The 25,839-nt window shown below is 30.0% G+C and overlaps 3 protein-coding genes and 2 long non-coding RNA genes across 12 annotated transcripts; 1 reads left to right on the top strand and 4 right to left on the bottom strand.

The window, feature by feature from the left end:
* Positions 1-213: 213 nt before the first annotated feature.
* Positions 214-8,763, bottom strand: LOC115880500. Of its 3 annotated transcripts, none has more exons than XR_004049886.1 (10): positions 8,568-8,763; positions 8,236-8,502; positions 7,943-8,173; positions 7,236-7,439; positions 6,742-6,881; positions 5,955-6,118; positions 5,371-5,545; positions 4,089-4,271; positions 3,329-3,500; positions 214-2,823 (listed from the first exon to the last, which is right to left on the bottom strand). It is a non-coding gene; the product is annotated as an uncharacterized LOC115880500 (long non-coding RNA). The 3 variants fall into 3 exon arrangements; XR_004049887.1 differs by having other exon boundaries at positions 6,742-6,877; XR_004049888.1 differs by having other exon boundaries at positions 8,236-8,407.
* Positions 8,764-8,888: 125 nt separating this feature from the next.
* On the bottom strand, positions 8,889-9,964 carry LOC115880537. Its single transcript, XM_030897762.1, has 3 exons — positions 9,714-9,964; positions 9,197-9,435; positions 8,889-9,077 (listed from the first exon to the last, which is right to left on the bottom strand). The coding sequence occupies exons 1-3, from the start codon at positions 9,873-9,875 to the stop codon at positions 9,074-9,076; spliced, it is 405 nt and encodes a 134-aa protein (XP_030753622.1). The 5' UTR covers positions 9,876-9,964; the 3' UTR covers positions 8,889-9,073.
* A 144-nt stretch (positions 9,965-10,108) lies between these two features.
* LOC115880559 lies at positions 10,109-16,999 on the bottom strand. 4 transcript variants are annotated; one of them, XR_004049905.1, is made up of 8 exons: positions 16,888-16,999; positions 16,651-16,792; positions 15,829-16,077; positions 15,305-15,527; positions 15,100-15,170; positions 14,316-14,802; positions 14,184-14,257; positions 10,109-10,426 (listed from the first exon to the last, which is right to left on the bottom strand). It is a non-coding gene; the product is annotated as an uncharacterized LOC115880559 (long non-coding RNA). The 4 variants fall into 4 exon arrangements; XR_004049904.1 differs by having other exon boundaries at positions 14,184-14,802; XR_004049907.1 differs by having other exon boundaries at positions 14,184-14,802; positions 15,331-15,527.
* LOC115880558 lies at positions 16,446-25,682 on the top strand. Of its 2 annotated transcripts, none has more exons than XM_030897790.1 (6): positions 16,446-16,496; positions 23,322-23,419; positions 23,557-23,649; positions 23,713-23,841; positions 24,035-24,237; positions 25,531-25,682. In XM_030897790.1, the coding sequence occupies exons 1-6, from the start codon at positions 16,477-16,479 to the stop codon at positions 25,642-25,644; spliced, it is 657 nt and encodes a 218-aa protein (XP_030753650.1). In that variant the 5' UTR covers positions 16,446-16,476; the 3' UTR covers positions 25,645-25,682. The 2 variants fall into 2 exon arrangements, with proteins under 2 accessions (XP_030753650.1, XP_030753649.1); XM_030897789.1 differs by lacking the exon at positions 16,446-16,496 and adding an exon at positions 19,016-19,077.
* On the bottom strand, positions 19,254-21,461 carry LOC115880555 (DNA-directed RNA polymerase II subunit RPB1-like). 2 transcript variants are annotated; one of them, XM_030897785.1, is made up of 2 exons: positions 20,637-21,461; positions 19,254-20,570 (listed from the first exon to the last, which is right to left on the bottom strand). In XM_030897785.1, exons 1-2 carry the CDS (start codon positions 21,413-21,415, stop codon positions 19,376-19,378), a joined length of 1,974 nt encoding a protein of 657 aa, XP_030753645.1. In that variant the 5' UTR covers positions 21,416-21,461; the 3' UTR covers positions 19,254-19,375. The 2 variants fall into 2 exon arrangements, with proteins under 2 accessions (XP_030753645.1, XP_030753644.1); XM_030897784.1 differs by having other exon boundaries at positions 19,254-21,460.
* Positions 25,683-25,839: the final 157 nt, after the last annotated feature.

The raw sequence follows: 25,839 nt of genomic DNA, 5'->3' as shown, positions 1-25,839 counted from the left end.
GATTCTTCGAAAAAATCATAAAATTATTTATAACTGTGATACGAAGGGATCTGACACTGCCACATTTTCAAATTCGTTCTGTATCAAGAATACGAAGTGGGCTAGCAAAAATGTAACTCATGTCCGTAAAAATCGAAAGTTTTTTTACGAATAAGCCAAAAAACCCACTAATTATCCGATTTTATATTTAAGAAGCGTTTGCAAATAATTCTAACGTCAAACACAAAGTTTTTAAGTTGAAATATCACAGACAAAATATTAAAAAAGAAGCGTTATAACAAACAGATGGTGCCCCATGTACTTCTAGATAATTAATTACAGAACTTCGAGCAAGACAAATGAATATGGAATAAATGCGATAATAAATATTATTTAAAAAAATAAATAGTTTCGCTTAGTTTATATTATGGCGAATGCGCTAGGCGATCTTAGAATATATTTAGATATAATATGAATATACTCTGTCTCTGTTAAAAATAAAAGAATGTGTAATATATATTTGATATAAAAAAATCTGCTATCATATTTACTTTTAATATACAGGGTGTCCCATTTTAAAAACATACATTTCATACCAATAACACTAACAAAATTGACAACTTACAACATTTTTACACTGTTAAAATTAAAAAGCATGTGTGATAATCTTTGAAATCAGAAAAAAAGTGCTATTTAATACACTCCTAATATACAGGGTAAAACATTAAACATGTTTATACCAATAACTGTAACGATTGAGAGCTTATGACATGTTTGCTAATTTAAAATTAAAACTTGACCAAAAACTTTTTATTTTTTATTTATTTACAAAAAAATTGAAAAAGATATAAATAAGTAGTATAATTTTTGTTTAAAATTAGGACAAACAGCAATGTTGTATGTAAAAAATAAAATTGTTAAGTTAATTTGTATTATGTTATGACAGATGCGCTAGATTTTAGAATATACAATAGAAAATCGGTATTAGCGACTGTTTCATGACGAACCCTGTATAAAAATCTTGTCAGTCCACGTGGGCAAGCGTTTTATACGACATATTCCTATTTATTTATTATCGAATTTGTTCCATTTCGCTGCATTAAAATTATTATTATTACAAATATATACAAAATGGCTTACGTCATATAGCCTGTTCAATGAGCCGAAGGAGAGTTTGACAGATGACATTCTTAAAAATGACAGAAAATACAATTTACCTGTTAATTAAAATGACACACACAACTGTCACTGTCAGGGCTCCTCTCATTGGATAGACTATATTACACATGACATAAAACAATACAAAATAGTATGTATATCGATTTATTAGGAGTAAAAATGATACTTTTTGTGGCGACGCTGTACGTTCGACATACAGGCGAGGCACAAAAAGTCATTTTTACTCCGAATAGAACATACTATTTTTTTCAAACGTCACAAATAATTGATGCAATGATTTAAACACAAAGAACGACGCAAATAAAATAAAAACATTTAAAAGTAAGTAATTATATATCGAGAAACTATGATTACGCTAGTTAAATTTGACACTTAATGTCAGTTTAATAATATATTTTTTCGTATTTTTATGCCTAGGCATTAAAATATTTTTTATATTGTCAATCACGTCGCAAAAATTAATACTTTGTGACGTTTGAAAAAAAAAATATTTTATAATGACAAAAATTGATCAGTCATGAAAAAACATCCGTCCCTAGGCCAGTGGCGCATCTACAGACTGGATCTGGGAGGAATAATTGCGATATTTAAGTAAACTAGTAGATTTGAATGAAATTTTTGCTAAAAGGTTTTTTAGTAATCGTGGGAAAAAAATAAACTTGGAATTGTCATTATTTTTATTTTATTTATAAATTACTTTCTGGGAGGGGCAATTATTCCCTTTACCACCCCATCCTGTCCTAGGGTACCAAAAATAATTCACAAAAGCAAAAAAAAACTATATGAACACAAGTATTAACAAAATGGATTATTTTACTAAAAATAATCAATCCAGAACTTATAAAAATGATTAAATTGACCATTACTATTAAATTATCATCTGATCGTAGATATATGTATTTATTATAAATAAAATATGTAAAAATATAAACTTTAAAACCAAAATAATACTCGTGTTCATAGAGCTATAGTGACGCAGCTGCGCAAGCATAACATTTATAATTTTGATAATCCGGAATAAATTTAGAGTAATTAATTAAAAATAACTAAAAAACTACTACTATAAATAATTGGTAATGATACAAATTTATAAAGAATGTCTTTAATTCTATTAAAAAAATATTACGTTATAATACAACTAACAATTTAATTAATAATTACAATATCTAATGACCTTTAATGAATGCAAAAATAAAAGATAAATGAGATTGAAAAAAAGCTTAAGAGAAATTATAACAGATTACTATAATATTGCTCAACATATTTTTCATAAAGATTAATGCATAGATTTTAATGATTTAAAATTAATCAAACATGCCTCAAACTAGAGGCGATTAGATTATAAATAGAGTATCAAAATAAATAAATAAAAAGATAATATAAACAGAAATAATGGTCCTATTTAAAAAAAAAAAGATTTTTATCCAGATTATCAAAATTTTACAAATAATCAATGACACTAATATGACGCCTGATATACTTAAATAGTTAAGAACAGGATAAAAACCAGTAAACAAATTTATTGAAACAATAACAATATTAATGAAGCTAACGAACCTTGGTGAGGCATTGAGAAGTATTGAGTCTGCTTTATTTTGAGTGAAAGAGGAAAGTGAGGAGTAGGAGCAACTGTTGATATCCATTGTTAAGAAAATGCAGAGATATCTAAAAAATAAAATAAAAATAATATTAAAAAAAGGAATAAAACGATCTATGTAAATATTAAAATAAATATATTTTCATTAATGCAATAACTATGTTTTTTAAATTAATAATTTGTATATACCCTATGAGAAAAAAAAACAGCATTATAGTGGCTTTTAAAATAACAATTATTGATGACAATTATTTCTGTCAGGTAGACCACAATATATCATTTAAAAAAAATTAGTATAAAAATTAAATAATGAAATGTTAAAAGAATGTAAAGCTCATATTTTTTTAAATTAAGGTTTTCACCTTTGAATAATAATCGGTATGTTTAAAACCTTTTTCCTTTTTTTCATTTAAATATTATTTTTGACAAGTTTTTATATCAATATTTAATAAATATCATATAGCAATAGGCGTTGACCTCAGAGACCTGTGCAGCTTGAATATTATGAAACCTTATCATAATTTTCAAGCTTGTCGATGAAATTTAGTAAGAAAAAAGAGATAAATAACTTACCATTGATAAAGGACTGCGACCACTTTTCAACAGCTATTAAGTACAGTCCTAAATGGTCTTTCTAAGTCTTTTCTTGTAAGTTTCATTCCATTTAAAGCTTTTTCATGTCCACCATAATATTTACAGATAGTACGGCTTGTGGATTTTTAACAGCAATTGTCCCAGCATATACCTAAAATTCCAAAAAAATATTAAGTAAATTTTAACTATATTAATTTTGGAAGATTTCTAAAAACAAGATTAATAAAAACAAAACAAAAAAGATTAATTAAAATTATATTTATTAAAATAGAAGAAAAATATTAAACGGCTCAGCCCTTAACAACTCGTAACCATTTTTCTTCTTGTTTATTAAAATATGTATATATTTATTGCGTTTATTCTAGTGGGAACATTAATATATCGTCAAGGTGTGTGTGACGAGTTCTGTAATTTTAAACCAAACAGTTTTGAATAGCGAATGTTGACAATTTGGCGAAGGATTTTTTTAAATAGTTAATTGTGTGTTGTAATCAGCAATAAATTATGTGTATATAGTGCGAAAATAAATCTGTTAAGTATTTTATCGTGAGTTTAAATTAGTGGACAAACAGAATCCGTAACAATATGCAACCAGTAATACAGTATCAGCATTTTATTATGTCCTGCCTATTTTTAATAGTTGTTGGCTTTTCTAATATTGGAACAAAAACGCTTGTATATATTAAAAAAAAAATCAAGCTGTCCAATGAAATTAAAAAAAGATAGATAAATTACTTACCATTGATGAAGAACTGGATCCGCTCTAACAGCTATTAAGTAACAGCAGTTCAAAATGGTTTTCCTTGATTTCTTCTGCACAAGAGTTTCTCATTTCATTTAAATCTCTTTTATGACCATCATACATATTATTTGCAGCTAGTATGTCTTATCGATTTCTAATAGCCATTGTCCTATCGTATGCCTAAATAAAAAAAAAATTAGGTAATATTTTATTATAGCAATTTTTGAAGCTATCAGAAAACAGACAATAACATAAATTATTATTTAGAACTATGTAACATAACAAATAATAGACATTTTTTATATTAATTTGAATAAGCTATAAAGAGTTGTATAAAATTTAAAAAAAACTTTTAATGATAACTTCAGGAATGATATAAAAAATTGTAAAATTCCTTGATAAGGAAATAAAACATTATTATAATGAGTTACTAATAAACCAAAAAATAAATATCTAATTTACTAGATATATAGAAAAAGAAAAAAATAATATTTAGTAATTTTGGTGATAACTTTAATAAAAATTTTGAAATAAATTTAAAGATATGCAACCAGTAAAACACTGTTAGCATTGTAGTTTTTGCAACTTTAACTGGCCATAACTTTTTATTTTTTTGAGCTTAAAAAATTAAAAAAAAACAATTATATTAGTTTTCCAGTCAAGTTTTAATGCGGTTTTATTATTATAAATGTCATACACTCTCAAGTATCACCCAGTTATTGGTAAAACTGTATATTTTTAAGTGAAATGCCCTATAAATTAAAAAAAGAGAAATAAACATAATAATTATGGTGTATTTTTTATTAAATTTTGATAAAACTATTACAAAGAAAGGGCACGAGTGTCTTTCAGAAATTAAAAAATTTGCCATCTAATATATTTTTAATGTATAGAGTCTTCCATTTAAAAAAATACACAGTAAAACTTGAACTAAAACTTTATAATTTCTTTTTTTTTCAATGAATGTTCTAGCTTCTAAAATAAAAAAAGTTAAAACCTGTTAAAATTTAGGGCAAAATAAAATGCCAACTGTACAAACTGCGGAGTACGAATATTCTGCAAAATTTAATCATTTTACAAAATTTTCAAGCTCATCAATGCCACTTTATGACAATATATACAGGGTATTTCACGTAACTAGTCCATTAAAAGTGTTTTAAAATTAAATTTAGTCCAAATTAAACCAGTTACAGGACTTAGAAAAATATATACCGTGAAAAACTTTTAATGAACCAGTTGTATGAAAATCTTTGTATATAAAATGATCAAAATAACTTACCATTATTAAAAGGCAACAGATGTCGAGCCCGACCCTGGTTCTATTAACTTTACATCCTGAAACGACTGACATCTTTCTGTATCCAATCAAAAATGTTCCTTCAAAGCTGCAACTTGTTCGTTGAGTTGTGACAGTAGCTGTCAAAATGTCCATTACCATCAATTTCTTCAGCTCACTGAAAGCACAAAAAAAAATTAAAATATAAAAAATTTAAATAGGCAATAAAAAAAATTATGACGTCAGTTTGTCCATACTAAATTTATCATAATTTTCAACCTTGTTAAAGAAATTTAATAAAAAAAAATTAAATAAATAAATGAGACGTCTAAATGCAAAACCCGACAAGTGACTCATTTTGAAAAATTGAGATCTATAGAGCATTTAATTCGTTATCCCAAGAGAAACTCTGAATTACATTTTTATGCAAAATATTTTCAAGAAATAATACACCAGATAAATTCAGTCAGGCAGATTTATTATTCTTTCTACTATTCATAACATTTTAAATAATTTTTAATGTATTTTGTAAAATTGATTTCAATGGACTTGTCAGGTTTAGCATTTAGACGCCTGAAATAACTTACCATTGATGAAGGACTGCATCCACTCTAACAGCTATTAAGTACAGTCCTCTGAGTCTTTTTCTGCAACTTTCATTTCATTTAAAGTTTTTTGATGGCCGCCATAATATATTATTTGCAACTAGTACTACTTGTTGACTTCTAACACCAATTGTCCCATTGTATACCTAAAATTCAAAAAAAGTATTAAGTAATTTTTTAATGAATCAATTTTTAAAGATTTTTAAAAACAAAAAAAATATTAATATTTAGAACTTGTTTAGAACTATGTAAAATCATAAATATACGGCTATTATACCAATTTAAATAAGTCACATACAATAAAGATCTTAAATGAACTCTAATAAAAAATAATTATAATTTTTATATTAATATTTGCGGTTTTAACGATCGATAAAAATATAAATAAGGTATCTGCTGTACTAAAAATATCAAAATAAAAAAAATCAACTTATATTTACCATACCGTAATTTTATTGTGCTTATCTTAGTGGAAACTTTAATAATTAATAATTATTAAAACCAGATTTAAAAACTGCATTTTTTTCCAAGATCGCTATATGCAACCAGTAATACAGTGTCTGTATTTTATTTTGTCCTGCCTTTAATAATCTTTTATTATTGTTTTAGTTAAAATAAAAATAGACCATGTTAATATTGGACCAAAAGAACTTGAATACGATGGAAAATTTAATATTTTTATAAGATATAAAATTAAAAGATATATTTTTATAAAATTTAATATTTTTATAATAAATTTTATAAGAATAAGTTGAGAGGCATAACTTACCATTATTAAAAGACAACAGGTGTTGAAGTCAATCCAGTAAATGGCATTTTTCAGTGTCCATTAAAGATTTTCCATTAAAACTGGAACTTGGATTGAAAACAGCTGTCAAAACGTCCATTAATACCAATTTGTATTGCTTACTAAAAATACAAAAAATAAATAAGTAAATTTTTATAAAATCAGTTTCTTCACACATTTTGGAATAAAAAATTTTGTTTTTTTTAATACGTTAGGTAGATATTAAAAAAATAAACGCAATAGTAACTCTTTAAAATATTTCAAATATTCATAGATTTTTACAAAAAGAAAACATACTAAATAAAATTAAAATAGTCTGATACAAATTTGTAAATAACTACAGAGATTTAAAAAAATATATTAATATATATTTTCAATCTCAAACTTATTTTATTTTGAATTTGAAGCCTACAATTTTGCAGTTAAATACATAAATTGTAGACTTAAAAAATAATAAAAAAATAAAAATAACTTACCATTTTCATAGCGCAACGGTAATGAAGGCCAATCAATCCAAATACTATTGATTGTATCTTAAAATTGTCATTTGTGAGTAAGATTTCCAGTATCACTTTATTCAAAAAATTCCTTGGCATTCCTCCAACTTATGTACAGTAGTAACTCATTTGAAGTTTTGTAACAGCAACTATTAACGCCCAGTACATCACTCGAACCGATATCTAAAAATTAAAAAATAAACAAATATTAATAAGTATATTAATTTGTATCAATGTAGAAAATTAAAATAAACAAGTTGAAGCCTGGCGCATCCGCCACATCAGAAAAAAAAATACTTTTTATTTTTTTTTAATTAAATAAAAAACAAAAAATCCGGCGACGACAGTTTTTAGAAGAGCCAATTAGCTATCTTTTAGTAAAAAAAAAACATTCTAGAGCAAGTCGTTACTTCAGTAGAGACGACACAGATAAACATTAGCATTTTATATATGTAGATAAATGAAAACATTGTAATATCAATATAGATAAGCAAAATACAAAATTAAGTTGATTTGAATAAAAAAATTCGCCTAATAAATTTAAAATTAAATATTGCACCTAAAGTTATTGAAATATACACATTATGTGTAAAATATGTCAACTAACTAACCTAACCTAACCAAACCAAAATTCCAAGCTTTCCAAAAACTTTAATAGGAAAGAAAATAATGTGAAAAAAACTTACCATTTTTGAGAGATATCTGCGTTGTTGAAGTCAATTTAATGTCCTGTGTCTACTGTAGAATAAATTGGTTATTTGTGAGCCTTTTCGCAGTTTAAATTATGTCAAAAGTTCTTTGGTGTTTCTAATAATCCATCCAAGTTGTTATAACAGCTGCCATTCTACATTTCCACCAATAAATATGCATATAATACATAAATAAATGAAACTTGATGTCCAAGATACCAATAACATCTATAAATAAAATAAAAGTTGTGATAAGTATTTACTTTTTGTAACTAGATGAAAAAAATTACCTTAATACAGTTGCTCCAAATTTCATTCAAAAAACTTCCGTTACAGCAAACAAAATCCTCCTCCTTTCCTCAAACATCTTCTATCTCCTTTCCTTCTATTTCAAAGCAATCCTCTTCTCTGTCCTCTTCTATTTTCCAAGTCTCACCAATACTTATTCGACCACTTATATAACTAATTTATACAAATTTCAGGCGTCTTACAAACATTTTTAAAAAGGGGGAAAGGGGATATAATGCTACAACAAACGACTACGCTAGCGCACCTACCTAAAAAAAGAAAAACACTTTTTTTAGTCAATGAAAATGATAAATATAAAGTTATATAAATTTACCTGATGGCATCTAGAAGATGGCTCTAATCCTGCTGTTGTCCCCCCAAAAAATTCATTCCAAAGCAGTTTAGTACTAAAAAGATTCATATGCAGCTTAATTTAATTTTAGTAACAAAAATAAATTACTAATACTTTAATTCTCATTATAATGTGAAATTACATTATTTACTAATTTACGTTTAATTAAAAATTACTATTAAAAAAATTAAATATTACCAATTTTAAAATAAGACGAAAAATAGATATTTCCAAATATAATAGAAAAACAATATGATACCTAATTTTGTCTCTTTGGAGTTATTTTTTTATTACCCATTTATTATTGCTAAAAAAACTTTATATTAAAGCCTTGTATAGAGTAAGAAAAAAAGTAAAAATGAAATATAAAAATTGCAAATTAAAAAATGAGTACTTAATGCAACATTCTGTAAATGTAGGGAACCTAAAGTTACTGCTTTGGAACCACGACGCGAACCGACTTTTGAAGTTCTCCAAGCCATACTGTATCACCTGTAAGAGAAAAAAATATAAAATATTAGAATATTTCTAACAAATACATATGCTAGAAGAAACAAAAAACAAGCTATAGACAACAAAAAAAAAAACAATGTAAAAATATAAAAACTCACCATCTCATCTTGCTTAAGTTCATTTTCAGTCCCACCATAATAATTATACGGCGAAAAAAACAGTGGCGTCTCACTGCTATAGGGCACATCGAATGCCCCCAACTCCATGGACTTCGGTCGATCCTGTAGAGTTGACAGTAAACACGTTTTCCAAGTATTCGACGGAGCCTGGAACAATCCGAAATTTTTTGGGACTGATCATCTCGTTTTTTAAAATCGCGCTGCGAACCCGGGTTGTCCTAAAGAAATGAAAAAAAAAAATAGTTATATAAGTAACTACAAGTTAAATTAGAATTTAAACTTATATCTACTATAAGTTTTAAAAAAGTTGTTCTAATTACTATACAAATTATTCTACCTTAAATTGAAGCTCATGTATGTTGTAACAAAAAAACTAAAATATACAACACTTTATATAAAAAGAATTTTGAGTGCTACATGCTGCGATAGAAAAGTTATTTGGTAGAGAGTACAGTAAAAGTTTACAATTTAATGTAATATAAAAAAATAGACTTACTTTTAACAGGTTTAAGTTAGGCCTGGTTATGCTCGCCTCCTCCCGACATTTTCTGCCTTCAAAATTCGACGCGGGGCAGACCAAGACAAAAAACAAAAAAATGTTTCCACGACATGCCTGCGAGTGTGTGCTGGTTGCCTTCCTTATGCAGATTCGACCCATTGGTCGACGATTAAGCCTCACCAGTCAGTTCCCATCCCAATTAAGCCGCCTCGTCTGGGGCCACCCTCGTCACCCGTCGGACGGACATCCACCGGGGACCCCTACAGGCGGACCCCCTCATCATCTTCAATGTGTCCGATATCCCGCCCCTGCCTCTTCGAGGGTCACGGAATACGTGCACGAAGAAGTCTCGGAGCTTGGGTGCCAGGTTGTATCCGGCCGAAGCCTCTAGCATTAGAACACCTAGCTCGTAAACCAGAGGGTGGTGACTCCCTTGGGTACCTCTGCATGCTACACAGGTCATCGATGCCCGAACATCAGAGTTAGGGGGTGACCCAAGAAGTCTCCTCTCTTGGGGAAGGCCGCGCCGCGCTCTGGAGTCATCTTAAGCCCGGGAATCCACACCGACAAAAACACTGTTAACCAACCGCATCAGCTAACGAAATTCACTAATGTTGAATTAGGAAATTTTATTAACCAACACAGAGAGCTAGCAATGCTCGTGTGAGTGGGGAAGGAGTGTGTGGTGTTGTAGTATTAATATAACGCGCCTAAAAAAAGAAAAAATATTGGGATACCTATAAAAATATTATCGAACACCTATAAAAATATTACGACAATATATAAATAGGTATATTTATTTTAGATGAAAAAAGAGATGCTCCATTTATACCTCAGCAATATTTTATAAGATTTTTCCTTGATTATATTATTATACCAAAAATATCAAAAATATAAAGATGTTATATGACCTAGGGAAAAAGGGATATAAATTTGATGAATATGGTCAAAATCCAAAGAATTTTTCCATGATGTAACACATACATAAATATACAAGGAGTTTTTAGAGTTGTAACAAATTATTTAGAGCTAAAAGTTAAACCTACAGTGTTTCGAATAAATAAAAAATATTAAAGTTATATTTTTTTAACAATGAGACATCCTATATATTTTATTACATTTTTAGTTTCTACTATGCAGACATAAAAAACATTCGATCAAAATTTACCTCAAAATAAACATACTAACTGTTTTCGAAATATTTTAATTTTTATAAAAATTCAGTAACAATTGATTTATTTCTTCAATGCAAATTTACAACTAATACTGAATTAGCAAAAATCATTTGTCAACATTAATACTATTTTTTAACATGTAATATTACAAAACGCGCTTTAAAAGAGAAATATATTTTAAAATACCAATATCAGAAATCATTAAAAAATGCTGAGACATACATAAATATGTGGGATTCTTAAATAAAAAAAATACGTAATAAAATTCCTAATGAACATAGCTATTTAAAACATATACAAAAAACCTACTCATTCAAAATATTATTAAAATGAGCATATTATATTTTTAAAAGATAAAGAAAACTCTAAATATGCCCTATAAAAAGAAATTTAAATTAAAAATAGCAATTTACAAAAAATCAAGACATGGAATTTCAACAGGCGGCCATTTTATTTAAACATTCCTTGACCGAAAAAATTAAACAAAAAGTCAAAGATACACTACGTAATTTACCAAAAATGTAGTACTATTTTACCCGCTTATGTAACACGCAGTATAGAAAGTACCGAAAATACATAGTTTTAGATACTTATTTATTAATCTACGTATATTATTTAAACAATATTCTTAAAAATTAATAAGTTAATGGGAAACATTGAGAACAAGGCAGCCATGATGGATATTGCCCTTTATTGCGAAATCCAAAAAATTTAAACTAAAATATCTCAAAAAATACATAAAATTACGGGTACTCACTTTTTCAGGAGGCTAAGCAGGGCACTAGTAACAGATTACGCATAAATTGTGTACACTAAACGCACTTTTTCGTTAGAAAATTTAAAAAAATCGATGAAAGGGACGGGAGGACGTGTGGATATTGCAAACGACCAAAGGATAACCGGCGTTGTCAGATTAAAGTGATTCGTAAAATTTAAGCTGCTCATAAAATTAATTTAATTATTACTAATAAAATTGTTTATAGGAAAATTCTTGTAAATTAAGTTTAATTTCGTCCTCAAAAGTTATTATTTACTAAATACGTTCCACTAAAATCGTTTTTTACGTAAGGTAAAATATTTTTATTGTCGTAAATAAGAAATAAATAAGTAATTATAAACATAAACACACAAAAATCATAAAATAAACATAAAATGAAGCTGTTTAAATACATTTTTAATGCTATAAATACATCGAAACCAAGAAGAAAGACTATAATGTTAGTACGTAATTACAAGAAGAAATAAAAGAAATTTCTACAAAACAACATTACTGGTACTTGTTTTATTAAAAATATATAGAAAAGGCCCTTACTATAGTGCTAGTGATCAATTTAAACTAATATAAATTTACAAAAATCACATAGAGAAAAAGATTTGCGACATTTTTTAACAATCCGACAACATTGAATGAGAATAAAATTCAAAACCTCCACGCAACCGAAACTGACCAATCACGATCGAGTATTTTTTGCTCTTGGATGCCTAGATTTTAATTTTTTTTTAGTAAACATGGATGGTTTTTATTAAAATTTCAGTAGAATAATATGCTTCCACAGATGCTTCTTAAATTAATTAAACGATTTGTCTTTATTTGTATTTATTCCCTCCAGTATAAAATATCATACAAAACTTATTTTATATTGAAATTATCTGGTACGCACATAATTAGATGAACTATAAAATCATGCATTTCTTTAATATTTTAATAAATTATTAAGAAACAAGTGTTTTTATTCAATAAATATCCCTAGTTTAATAAGAAACTAATTCTATATAGTTAAATAGTAAGAAATATGAGATAAATTATATAAAAAAAAACTTCAAAAGTCTTTAACTTGACTCAATGTTGACAGCTCTTACCGGATGTATCTGTTCAACTTTTGGCGCCACAATTTTCAAATTTGAAATTTAATTAAGCTGAAAAATCCTTTAGTTACAAGAAAAAATATATTAATAAGTACAAATTATGAGCGAAAAAACGGCGTCCAGTTGGCTGGGAAATGACGATTGAGTACATTTGCCATAAATTTACATATAAAATGACAGCGATCTTTATTTCATAGTCATGGCTGACGCTATTTTTTTCGATCATATATTACGGTATTATTTATATTATTATTTTAATATTTCGCACAACACGTGAACGCTTATTATGTATTTTCATAGTCAATAAAATTAAATAGAAATAAAACTCTAGATTCCTATAATTAATCTAATTGCTTAGATTATTTATTTTGTGTTATTATGCTACGTTTAAAAAGTGCTTTATTAAAAATTCGGAAAATTAAAAGCGATATGTGTCCAAGTTTCTTCTTTTTTTTAATTTTTAAATGCTGTAAAAAACGACGATGCTTTATGTTTTACGATAAAACATAAAGCATCGGCTATACGCAACGCTTTACCTGTCAGTCTTACCTGTCCAGACAAAACGTATCAAGTAAAACGTAATGTGTAGACGAAGCTTTAGGATTGTTAAGGTTATTATTTAATTAAACAACGGGGAAGAATCTATAGGATAGCTTAAATCATCTTTATAAATATTTCAACCAAAGAAAGTGCCGTAAGATTGAAAAAAAAACGGCGTCAGAGATGGCTAGGAGGAACTTTTATAAGCGGAATGTCATCGGTCGTCATTTCAAAGTCAAGTTGACGCCGTTTTTTTTTCAATCGTACGGTATATCACTTAAGTAGTTATCTGTAGACGAAGCTTTAAGATTAATAAGGTTATTATACCGTAGGATAAAAAAAAAACGCCGTCATAGACGTCTAGCTATTAACTTTTTCATGGGAAATATCATCGACCGTCGTCATTTCCAAGCCAACTCTACGCCGATTTCATTCAATTGTACGTTATCTTACCTAAGTAGTTACGTGTATACCGGGCTTTAAGATTACTATGGTTAATGTTTAATTAAAAAAAAAGAGGGAAATCTACAGGATAGCTTGAACCATCTTCATAACTATTTCAGTCAAGGATAAAACCTTTTTTAAGTAAGTATATCTTCGATGATACTTACTTTGTTTAAAAAAAATACCGTAGGATAAAAAAACGGCGTCAGAGACGGCTAGAAACTTTTACATATGAGGAATGTGATCAATCGTCATTTCCAAGCCAACTCGACGGCGTTTTTTTTTCGATCGTACGGTATTTTAAGATAATTTAATCAAAGTTAATAAAAAATTCAGTGCGTTTGCCTTGAAAAAAGGGTTTTATCGTAAATGGTACTTTCTTTGTTTAAAAAAGTACAGCAAGATAAAAAAAAGCGTCAGAGATGGCTGGGAACTACTTTACCTAAGTAATCGAAGGACTCCAGTACGCGAGCTCCTGCTTCGCGAAGTGCAGCATTTTTGGCCGTGGCAATTTCGCTGGCGAAATTAATTGATAATATATTTGATTTAAAAAACAATCTTTAATATAATTTACCTAAAGATATTTAGTTCCTCTTCAATGATGAATTCTATTCTCATTTCACTGTTGATTGTTGAATTTAATCAACCTAACGGCATCTTGAAGAGTGTGGTTGAAGTGCAGCTGTCCCAAAAAATCCAAAGTAGTACAATATCCCATCCAAAAACCCAATTTTAAATGGATTTAGAAACAAAATAAAAAGTATATACATAGAAATAATAAATTTCATAGAATGAAGACAATATGGAAGACAAATGAAGAAATAGAGGTACAGAGAATTAAAAAAAAATGCATGACTTAGAAAAGTCTCAGAAGAATGATACAAAAAATTATAATCACTTTGTAAGCTTTCTTTGTTTTAACAATTAGGTCACAGAGATTCATAGAATCGTCTATAAAAATCTTTAAATCCACCAAATTCATTTGAGGGACTTCTTTCATTTTTCTTTCTACTAGGTCAAACATACCTTTCTAGTGCTTATTAACTGTTGAACTATTACACCTAAAATGTACGTTATTTGTATTGATTTTTTATTAGTCGAAACTATTATTAAAAATATATTGACAGAGCCAAAAAATCTATATTCCTGACAAAATGGCGAAGGCGCTTATTTAAAAAACTAGTTAAAAATTCTATAAAAAATATAATTTCTCAAAAACTAATTAATATATTATTATATAAGTGTAACTGTCTTACTAAATATTAACATTATGTTGAATATCTTTACCAATGATAGATATATAAATAGAAGAGTATTAAATTAAGAGTAATAATTAAAGAATTAAAAGCAATAATTACCTAAATTTGGTTCTTGTTCGTTGACGTTTCCTACAGACCTTCCTATTATTAATTAATTATCATGCCTTACGCTAAAAAAAAACAGAAACACTAATAAGATTGTGTGTAATGTATAGTGTATTTTGTTCATGTATGGTGTATATTGTGTTGAGATAATTTGTAAACAGCATAAACAGAATATTATTATTTTTTATTTATGCTGTACCTTTAGTGGCAACATTTTATATTGACCTTGATAACTGTTTAATTAAACTATATCCATATCTTCTGTTGTGTCTGTGAACTGGTACTTGTATCACCCTGTAGATAGGTCTAATTCAAATAAATGTTCCGAATGTCACAAAAACTCTTGCCATTGCTTTTCAAATTTCTTGTAAATAAGGAAAATTGGGAGCCCGATGGCCAACCCAACCTGATGGTTTTTATTTCTAAAATGAAAAAAGAAAACAATAAATTAATATTTCTTTAAAAAGTTAATTGCAGTATTTTTTATATTTACTGAATAATCTGAAATATATATTTAGAAATACACATTGTTATAATTTTTGTTCTTGGAATTAGTTTTAATTTTTTAAAGGATTGGATAGGCAACCAGTAAAATTAAAAACTAAAAAGAACTAAATGCTCATGCTCGTTACGATTTATAATTAATAATTTGACTAAAATAAATGAAAAACTACAAGAAATACATTTTCTCCTATAAGAAATTGATAAAAAAATAAAACTTACTTTGTTTAGTTTCAAAGTTGTAGTTGTAGACAAGGCTGAACTGTTTTATATAAGCCTTCATTTATCTCAAGCCTTTGTTTCTCAATGCCTATTACAACTTCCTGCGTCACATTTAACCCTTGCTCAAAGATTAAGCCTCACCAGTCACTTCCTTTTCCAATTAAGTACCTTTGTCCGAGATCACCATCATTTCCTCCTCTGCAAAAAGATGTGTGGAGACTAAACTCGTGTCAGGTATTCGTAACATGTCTAAAAAGAAACACAAAAACATATTTAGAATACTCACAACCTACAAACAATTAGTGTTTTGCATCTAGAAAATATATTTACACGAGTTTCAAAGTAATTTTTAATCCTGGCTAACGTATCTAAAAAATTATATTAACTATATGTATATATTTCCTAAAATTAAACAACTAAATTACAATACTTCTAAATGTGCAGTTTAACAAAAAAAAATGAGAACCATAAAGAGCATTACCTTAGCATTAAGAAATACTATATACATTGCTACAAATAATAAAATATTGAGAATAAAATATATCCAAACGTTTAAAATATATATTTTATGATGTTAAAATATAGAAAATAATATACAATAAAAGAGAACTGTCAATGATGGATTCGTAAGTGCAAATTCAGTTATAAATGATAAAATTCAGTAAAATGTAAGTACCCATTAGTTTGGCTGATTTCTATAGTTTCTTTCGCTTTCAAATATTTCAATTACTTCATTAAAAGCTGATACATTTTTCCTATTTTCATTATTTCATACATTATTACAGATAAACAAGTTACTTAAACAAAGTGAAATCTTTTTACCTTACGTGTACTACGAACATTATGTATACTGTTATCTCTACAGGAAAATATCATATTGCTTTCCAAACTTGCTATTTCCTTTATTTATTATACTTTCTTCTCAAAAGATTTCATATCGCTGTATTACTTCACGCCCAAAGTTCTAAAATTGGTTTTCTGATAACTGTTTTTGTAGATTACACAAGTACAAAATGCAACAAAACATGTTAAATTACCGAATGAAAATATAATACGTACTTTGTAGTTTAACATCAGCATGGGTGTGCTATATAAAAGAAGGTTTTTCCTCTAAATTTTCTTTTATATTACATAAAATATTCAGAATAAAAAAAAATATTTTCATTATTTTCTAAGGTTAAAACTAGAGATGGGCAAAAGTAACCGGTTTTTTGAATAACCGGTATTTTCCTCTAAAATAACCGGTTATTTAAAGGTAGTTTTTTTTTCACTAATTAACCTAATAACCTTGCATTACCTTCAATAACCTATAGCCGGTTATTTTTAAAGAATCGTACTTGTATAAAACAAGTAACAATTAAATATTAGCTGTTTGAATCGTAAATTTCGAAGAAGCGAACGGCACGGATCTTCCCGATATTACGACGATAACGGGAGATCCCGCTCCCAAAACGAAAATATAAGAAGTGTCTAGTTCTAGCAGTCAACTATTAAGCTTGACCAATCAGGTTGGTTAGCGTGATTATTTGAAGGGTGTTAATACATTTGTGTTTGTCAAAAACTCTAACGTGATTGGTCGGGCTTAATAGTTGCCTGCTAGGGCTAGACACAAGTGAAAATATATGACATCAACATGACATCAAACATCAAATGTCAAAATTAAATCAGGCATCAGGCGAACCCTGATGATAATAATCAAAACAACGGCCGAATGGCCCTGACAGGTCAGGCCGTAAAACAAAGTACTAATGCCATAGACTACTACTAGCCACCAGCTAGCCAAGTGATACGAACCTAACTTCAAATAGATTCTCTAAATTCTATATTTAAATTTTAATCGACTTTAACGGATTTTCAACGGTTCTTCAAAAGTTTTCCATGGTTTCGCCCAGTTTCACCCACGTTTCACCGTAATTATATTTTATTTGTAGTTTGAAGTCCCTCTTGAAGCTTAGACTAAGAATACACAATTGAAGTTCAAGTAATGAATGAAGATAATCTTTCATTATTTATTCATTTATTCATTCAGTCTCCTTATTTTTCTTTGGTATTCGATTAAAATAACTTGGTTGTAGGTTGTAGAACTTGTGAGTTGTGTAGTTTATTTGAACGTTAAGTAATTACTAGTTTTAATATCATATCCATGTCTACTCAAAAAAGTGAGGTTAGCATTTTTATTTAAATTCATTTTGTACATATACATACTTACATTGCTACAATCTCTATTTAATCATGCGATTTAAGTAAGTTTATTATCTAAATTTGAAGTAGACCTATAGAGTGTAGAGGTAAGTAAACCTATAGGAAAACTAAATATTTAGTTTTGCTAGGTTAGGTTATTTGAATAACCGGTTAATTTGTGTCGGTTAATTTTGTTAAGTTATTATTTTTTAAAGATAATTCCGGTTAACCTATAACCGGTTTTTTACCAATAACCGCCCATCTCTAGTTAAAACCACAAATAGTATAAAATTTAACGTATAGATGGCTCTGACTAAAAACTTATTTGGAATTAAAAATAGTAGATTTCTTTAAAATTAAATAAAAATCTTAATCGAACTTGGGACCGTCACTGTTAGATGTCACTAGATATAATCCAAAATATAGAAATCTATAACTAGTTAACTTACACACTTACCGTACGATAGCGCCACTTACTAAAAAACAGAAAACTATAATTTTTAGTTTTAATACCTCCTGTATGATGGCGCTGATATCGCCGGACCATTAGTAGTTCCAAAATCCACCACAGAAAAAAGTGGCGCTGTAGTAAATTAAGCGCGCTAAACGAAAAGTTTGAAAATACGCGACTATTTTTTAATGTATAAATGTACTTTTTCGCGTTAGTGATCATTAAAAATGATTAATACGGTCAAAAAATGATATTTACTCTTCAAAGAAATATGGAATAACAACTAATACCATTAATAAGCTAAAGTAAATATGAAAATAATTCTTGCATACCCCTATATTAATGAAAAATGTTAATGGGGAGGTTAAAAAAATTACTTTAACACAAGTTTGGTTAGAAAATAAAATTACTTAAGGTTAAAAAAGGTGGAATATCTCTATTTTGTTGTATAAAAAATTATTTAAGTAAAATATTACCTCAATAAAATATATAAGAATATAATATGTAATCTAAAAAAATAAATGCAACCAAATAAACATATGTTTTGACAGTTTAATCAAATTCATTTCATTTTTTAAGAGTTTTCAGAAATAATTTATGGGAAATTACTTATCTAGGTATGTACCTTTTAACTATATCTTACAACAGCTTTATTTATTTGTTTGCTTCTATAAACTTTAAAAGAAAAAAATAAATATATAGAAATATTAAGTACCAACAAATTTAGTTTGTTACAGATTATAAGGGTAAATATAGGATCAGTTTAATTTTATTTTATAAAATAAGAAAACGATTTCATTCAATATTTTGCTTTTATTCCAAACAACAGTACAAAAGTATAAAAATATCTACAAATAATGTTGGATAAATATACAGTACGATTATAAAAACCTAACTAAAAAAATATTCATAAATTTAGTCGATTTCGTTTTCTACTTCTTCCTGGGCTCCTCTCAGTTTGCTGTTCCATCCCTGAGGTTTGTCTCCTGTTTTGCTCAAAGACGACCATCCTTGTTTGTTATCATCTGATGCTCTTGGATTAGCAGAACCGTCCTTGGTTTCATTCAATTCGCTTGGATCCACTTTAACCTCATCGACCTGCTTCTTTTCCGGCTCTTTTTCCATCTCAGAGCTCCTCATTTCCCATCCTTGTCCAGCTTTCATATGCTCGTGAGTCTCTCCGACTTTCTCTTCCTCAGTCTTCGATTCTTTCTTATCTTCAGTCTTCATTTTGTGAGCCGATCTCTCCATAGCGATCTCCTCCATCTTCTTTTGCGTGTGCATCTCCTTCATCATCATTTTCTCTGTGTTGGAGGCTTCTTTGGTCTCTTCCGCAGTTCTGTAAGCACCGTAGGTCGGAGGAGCTTTGTAACTGGCAGCTGGAGCAGAGTAAGAAGGAGCAGCAGCAGGATAGACAGGCGCGGGTGGGCTATATGGCTTCGCTGGGGGTGAATATGCGGGTGCAGGTGCTGAATAGGCTGGTGCAGGAGCTGAATAGGCAGGAGCTGGTGCTGAATAAGCTGGCGCTGGAGCTGGTGCTGAATATGCTGGTGCAGGAGCTGAATAGGCAGGCGCAGGAGCTGAATAAGATGGTGATGGTGCGGAATAGGCAGGAGTAGGTGCTGAATAGGCAGGAGCTGGTGCTGAATAGGCAGGAGCTGGTGCTGAATAGGCAGGAGCTGGTGCTGAATAGGCAGGAGCAGATGCTGAATAAGATGGTGCTGGTGCGGAATAGGCAGGAGCAGGAGCTGAATAGGCTGGAGCAGGCGGAGAATAAGCTGGCGCTGGAGCTGGTGCGGAATAGGCTGGCGCAGGAGCTGAATATGCTGGAGCCGGTGCAGAATAGGCTGGAGCTGGTGCAGAGTAAGCTGAGGCGGGAGCTGCAGGTGCTGAATAAGCTGGCGCAGGTGCATAACTTGGAGCAGGAGCAGAGTACGACGGGACCGGAGCTGGCGGACTGTAAGGCTTCGCCGGGGCAGCATAGGAAGGAGCTGGAGCGCTGTAACCCTTGGCCGGAGCTCCGTAACCCTTGGCCGGTGCAGGATAAGCTGGTGGAGCCGGTGCGCTGTAGGCTGGCTGAGGTGCTGGATACCCATAGGAAGCTGGAGCCCTGTAGGAAGCAGGTTGTGAATAAGATCCGTAAGAGTAAGGCCTAGCGTAGCCGCTGGTAGACGACCTGTAGTATCCTGATGATCCTCCCGCTCCTCCGTATCCTCCTGCCACGCCGTGGGAATATCCTGCCAAGTTGGGTTGGCAGGTGATGACTACGCCGCTGTGTGGCTTCTTCTTGTAGTCGGCAGGGACGAAGTTCAGGGAATGATGAGCTGGTGCAGCGCCATAGCCAGCTCCTCCTCCGTAGCTACTGGCAGAGGCTCCTCCGTAATGAGACTGTCCTCCGTAACTAGGAGCTCCGTATCCTCCGTATCCTGCACTGGCCTTTCTCATGTTCGAACCCATATCGTTCATTTCTTCTTCGGCCTCGTCTTCGGCAGAAACCGCTCCCATTCTCATCATGGTTTCGACTTCTTCAGCGTTCATCATTTCCTCTTCTTCTTCGGCATTCCTGTAACTAGAGTACGAAGGACTGTGAGCTGCGGAGTATGGTTTAGGAGCTGGAGCCGGAGCTGGAGCTGCGTACGACTTGCTGGCTGGAGCGTAAGCTGGTGCCGGCTTGGCATAAGCTTGCTGAGGTGCTGCCTCTGGAGCTGCATAGGGTGCCGGCTGTTCGCACACTTGATAAGGCTTCTGGTCTGGTCCAGGTCGGATTTCTACGCAGAGAGTGGTGGTAGCGGACTTCTTGCTCCTAACCTTATCTTCAGGAACTTCTTCTGGCAGTGGATCTTTAAGAGCTTCAGTTTCCAGCGTTTCTGATACGGTTTCAGGATTTTTTATTTCAGCACAGAGTACCGCACTAGCGAGATAAACGCATAACAGGGCAATGCCGAAGGGTTTCATGGTTGTACGATGGTTGTTCGAGGTACGACTGACGATCGGAGCGGCGCGATTGCATTTTATAAGCGGTTTTTTTGTTAACTCAGCGTTTTGCGACTACCGCGTTTCATCGAGATACTTTGATTTAAAATTTTTATAATCTGATACTAAATTAAATAAGAAAAATATATACTATCTATATTTTTTATTATATTTATTAGTTAGGAATTTAATTAGATTTGGTAAAAATTAAAAGGTTATTAAATTAGAATATTTACCACTAAATAAAATAGTTTCATATTAGAAACATAAATGTTTGTAAAAAATACCGTATGATCTAGAAGAAAACAGTGTCAAGTTGGCTTAAAAATGACAATTGATAACATTTACGATATAATTTTACATATAAAATGATAAAAAAAATAATTTCGGCAATACGGGTAACTATCAAAGATATTTAGATATATTTTATATTTATCTAATAAGAAAAATACGGTATGATAAAATTACAATAGATGATTTTTTGTTGGTTAAATACAAAAAAAATTTTAAAATGAATGTTGTACGCTATAATTTTCTTTTATTTTATTAAAAAAAATAAAATAAAATAAAGCAGCGAATATAAAACAATTATAATATTAAAATATACAGCATAATCGAAAAAAAAACGGTGTCCAGTGGGCTTCGAAATGACGTTTTTTCACATAATTTTATATATAAAATGGCAGCGACTCTTATTTCATAGCCATCGCTGACGCCGTTTTTTTTTCGATCATATTGTATAATTAAGAGACTCAAAAAAAAACAACTAAATTTAAATGCATATAATTTATTTTGACATTCAATATAAAAATACATATAATTTAGTATAAATTAAAGAAAACTATATTTACAACAGATCAATATTTCAAATAAATAAAAATTGTAAAAATCAGGATATTTTTACGGTAGTACTTTGAACAGTTGTTTCTTCGGTGGTACTCATACCCTCTTCGTGCTTCTTATTCTTCCTTAAATTCCTCAAATTTAATATTCCTTTTCTGCAACTCTTCGTAATACTGTTGTCCTGTTTATCCTTCCCTTGAACATTACAAGTACTTTCTATGGACGTTTCTGGACCTGCAGTCGTTTTCAAACTTTCCAAGGACTTGCTGTCTGTTGAATCTGAATCCCGGGAGCTTGCCAAAACGTCAGGCAAAACTCTTGGCTGGACTTCCGGCACTTTTTTACCCTCTGCAGCCTCGAAAATCTCTTTCAAGAACTCCAGGTCGATGGCTTTATCCATTTCTTCAGTTTTCTCCACGGAATCTTCCAAAAAACGTACTGGTACGGATATTTCTCGGTTCAAACCCATGTATTCTTGTGGTATAACTGAGTAATATGATACAGGTTGGGCCATTCTGTTTGAAACAAACGATGGAACATGGCAATTGCAACATCCGCCGCAATTTTGACAGGTGTTCGTTCTGTCAACGCAGTAACAATCGGAAAAAACTATATAAAATGCGACGAAAATAAAAATGACACTCATTTTAGAAGAATTCATTTTTACAAACTGATTCTTTGTATAGTTCTCTTCATTGTTTTATAGTAAAATTTTCCAGGGGTTAAAATTTGAAAAAAAGACGTGATATTTTCGAAAAAATATTTTTTTAATTTTCAGGTTCATCAATCGATAAAATTATTATTATTATTTAACCCGTCAAGCAATTAACTGCGAGGAATTTGTTTATATTCACTTATTGTTAAACTATAAACAATATTACTTTTTTCTAATGAGGTCACACACGTACAGAAGTCAAAAGTTATTTCTTTAAGATTTAAGAAATAACATACGCAGTGTACCAAAATAAAATATTGAAAGTAAAAAAAAAATTTTACTATTTTCAATATCTTTTCTTAAAAAATGTTGATTTTTTTCTAAAATTAGGTTTGGTCCTTATCACTGCTGGAGCTGTAAGGAAAAAGATATCATCACTCAAGACCGTTTGGACGCTCTTGAAGAAATCGTGAACAGTTTGAGAAGAAGTAACTAATTTTATAGTGAGCTTTCTTCAGTTTTACATTAATATGCAGAGACACCAAAAAAATGTTTCTGTTTTATTACAGATACGATGTCTTTTAATAAATTAAATAATATATTAAAAATAAATATACGTTTATAGATGTTCGAGTTTTGGGACACGGTTGGGTCTTTAGAGGCGAAGGCGTGGCAAACCAAGGTGTTGTCAACGAAATCGTCACTGCTATAGAGAGCGGTATACATTACATACCATATACACACTAACGAGCCCTATTTAATGTTGTATATCTTCTTTCAGGTTGTCCCAGGGCTGTGAGAAGCTTGCTAGATGCTGGTTGGAGGCTGGAAGCTGCCCAAGCTTTGTATATCTTCCTGACACGGCTGGAACAACCCTTAATACCGACTTCTATCCAGTCACTAGTTTTAGGTAAACGTAATACACTTCCAGTAACAAACACTAATTAATTGTTATTTATATAGATTATTAGAACACATAAGTGTCTTTAAACATAAAATTTATCGACAAAAAAAATACAAATATGCTTCATGTTATTCTGAGGCTAATATCGCAAAGTAGGTGTCTATTTCTTTTACGTCTAAGGTTGTTTCTATGTTTTCAGATAACAACAACAGAAATGTGCCTCCGGAAGTCGTGGCATCCGACGTCCTGGGCCTGATAAGAGAAGAACTCAGCCTCAGACACAGGACTCTCATAGCTTTGATACTAAATTTGTTGGATTGCAGCATAAAACTGTCACCCGCAGACGAACTGAGAGGGCACACGTTGCCAGTTTCCATGTTGCCGCAGTTTTTTAACATAGAAGTTAGATTATTTCTCTTTATTATTACTAGTAGTATTATACAGGGTGTAACAAACAGATTGGGAGTAAATTTGTAAATTAAAATTAAATAAAAAAGTTTTAGGGGATAAAACGATAAAAAGGTTGATTTTTTTCCTTTAAAACAATGGAAATTCATACATTAATCTTTAACACCCTGTAGCATCCAACTGAAATATCTTTAATTATATGTTTTTCATTATTCATATTAAAATTTTTTACCACATTGTGTAATTTTTATGAAAAATTAAATATGTACCAATACCAAGGAAATCACTAGTTTTAAGTAACCAAAGTGAGTAATTATTATACCGGGTGCGTCTCAAAAGTGGCTCACCCCTATAACTTTTTTATTTTTTCAAATAAAAAAACGAGATTTCGTACGTTTGTATATGACATAAATTAAAATTGATTGACATATTCAATTCATTTGTCACTTCCGGTTTCACCGGAAATTACTACAACTTTTGATTTTCAAATTTCACCCTCGGTATTTTTTACTTTATTCGATTGAAAATGACACGATTTTTTACGAATAATTTGATACCACTTGGTATTTCGAGTCAAATTGTCGTTATGAACCGCATGTTACAATTCCAAATAAACCATATGCGAAAATGTCAAAAGTTGACATATGATATGTCATTCGATTCAGAGTGTCATTTTCTATCAAATAAAGTAAAAAAATACCGAGGGTGTCATTTAAAAATCAAAAGTTATAATCATTTCCGGTGTAACCGGAAGTGACAGAAATCAATTGAATACGTCAATCAATCCCAATATATGTCATATTCTAACATACCAAATCTCGTTGTTTTATCTGAAAAATAAAAAAGTTATAGGGGTGAGCCACTTTTGAGACGCACCCGGTATACAAAAAAAGTTATAGATCTTAGACACAAAACCTAAAAACTTAATAAAAACCCGAGTGTTTAATTAAAAAAAAATATGTCATATCCGCCATACTCTTTGAAGCTCCCTGTATACTCAAATTTACTTTTAAATTGCGCTTCTTAATATTTCCTAAAATTATTCTATTTAATAAATTTTCGTAGTACATATATCTCAAAACATACATAATGAACTTAAAACTATTGTTGATTCACCATGTACAATTAAGAAGCCACTGAGAAGTTTTTTTCTGTGGATTTCCAAGCTAGAGAATCTTTAAAAAAATATATATTAATGTTGAAAAAATATAAAATATCTTCTATAGTGCATCCAAAAATGGTTGAAACTACAGAACCTAAATTAAAAAAAAATATATATATTTTTAGAATCACCATTTCATGGAAGAATGGAGAAGAATTCTAATAATTTTTGTGGAATTGATAAGACAGGCGTCCACAGCATTGACAGTGAGTAGAAGCCATTCAGAAAATCTAAGATAGAATTTTAGTTTTATATAAAAACAATTTATTACTTTGTATATTCCAAATAATATACTTTAATAAAAATATATTATATTCTATTTTCATTTTTTTTTAAATCTAGGACAGAAAATTACTTTGTGTAACACAGGTACGATTATTTTTACAACACAGACATAAACAAAAAGTTCGATATTTATAAATTTTCACTAATTA

This window comes from Sitophilus oryzae, unplaced genomic scaffold (assembly GCF_002938485.1).
Source record: "Sitophilus oryzae breed Bouriz unplaced genomic scaffold, Soryzae_2.0 scaffold_1625_pilon_pilon, whole genome shotgun sequence".
NCBI classification, from domain to species: domain Eukaryota; kingdom Metazoa; phylum Arthropoda; class Insecta; order Coleoptera; family Curculionidae; genus Sitophilus; species Sitophilus oryzae.
The sequence above is the reverse complement of the archived record's forward strand: the minus strand, read 5'-3'. Positions and strand labels throughout refer to the sequence as shown.

What these genes read in the sequence shown, in the direction of transcription:
- LOC115880537 (XM_030897762.1), bottom strand. Translation starts at nt 9,875, where the DNA reads ATGGGTCGAATCTGCATAAGGAAGGCAACCAGCACACACTCGCAGGCA. An exon ending in CTAACTTAAACCTGTTAAAA is followed by an intron (nt 9,436 to 9,713) that starts GTAAGTCTATTT and finishes TCATTTCTTTAG; the next exon opens with GACAACCCGGGTTCGCAGCG.
- LOC115880558 (XM_030897790.1), top strand. Translation starts at nt 16,477, where the DNA reads ATGATAAAATTCAGTAAAAT. An exon ending in CGTCACTGCTATAGAGAGCG is followed by an intron (nt 23,650 to 23,712) that starts GTATACATTACA and finishes ATCTTCTTTCAG; the next exon opens with GTTGTCCCAGGGCTGTGAGA. An exon ending in CGCAGTTTTTTAACATAGAA is followed by an intron (nt 24,238 to 25,530) that starts GTTAGATTATTT and finishes ATATATTTTTAG; the next exon opens with AATCACCATTTCATGGAAGA.
- LOC115880555 (XM_030897784.1), bottom strand. Translation starts at nt 21,415, where the DNA reads ATGAAACCCTTCGGCATTGCCCTGTTATGCGTTTATCTCGCTAGTGCG.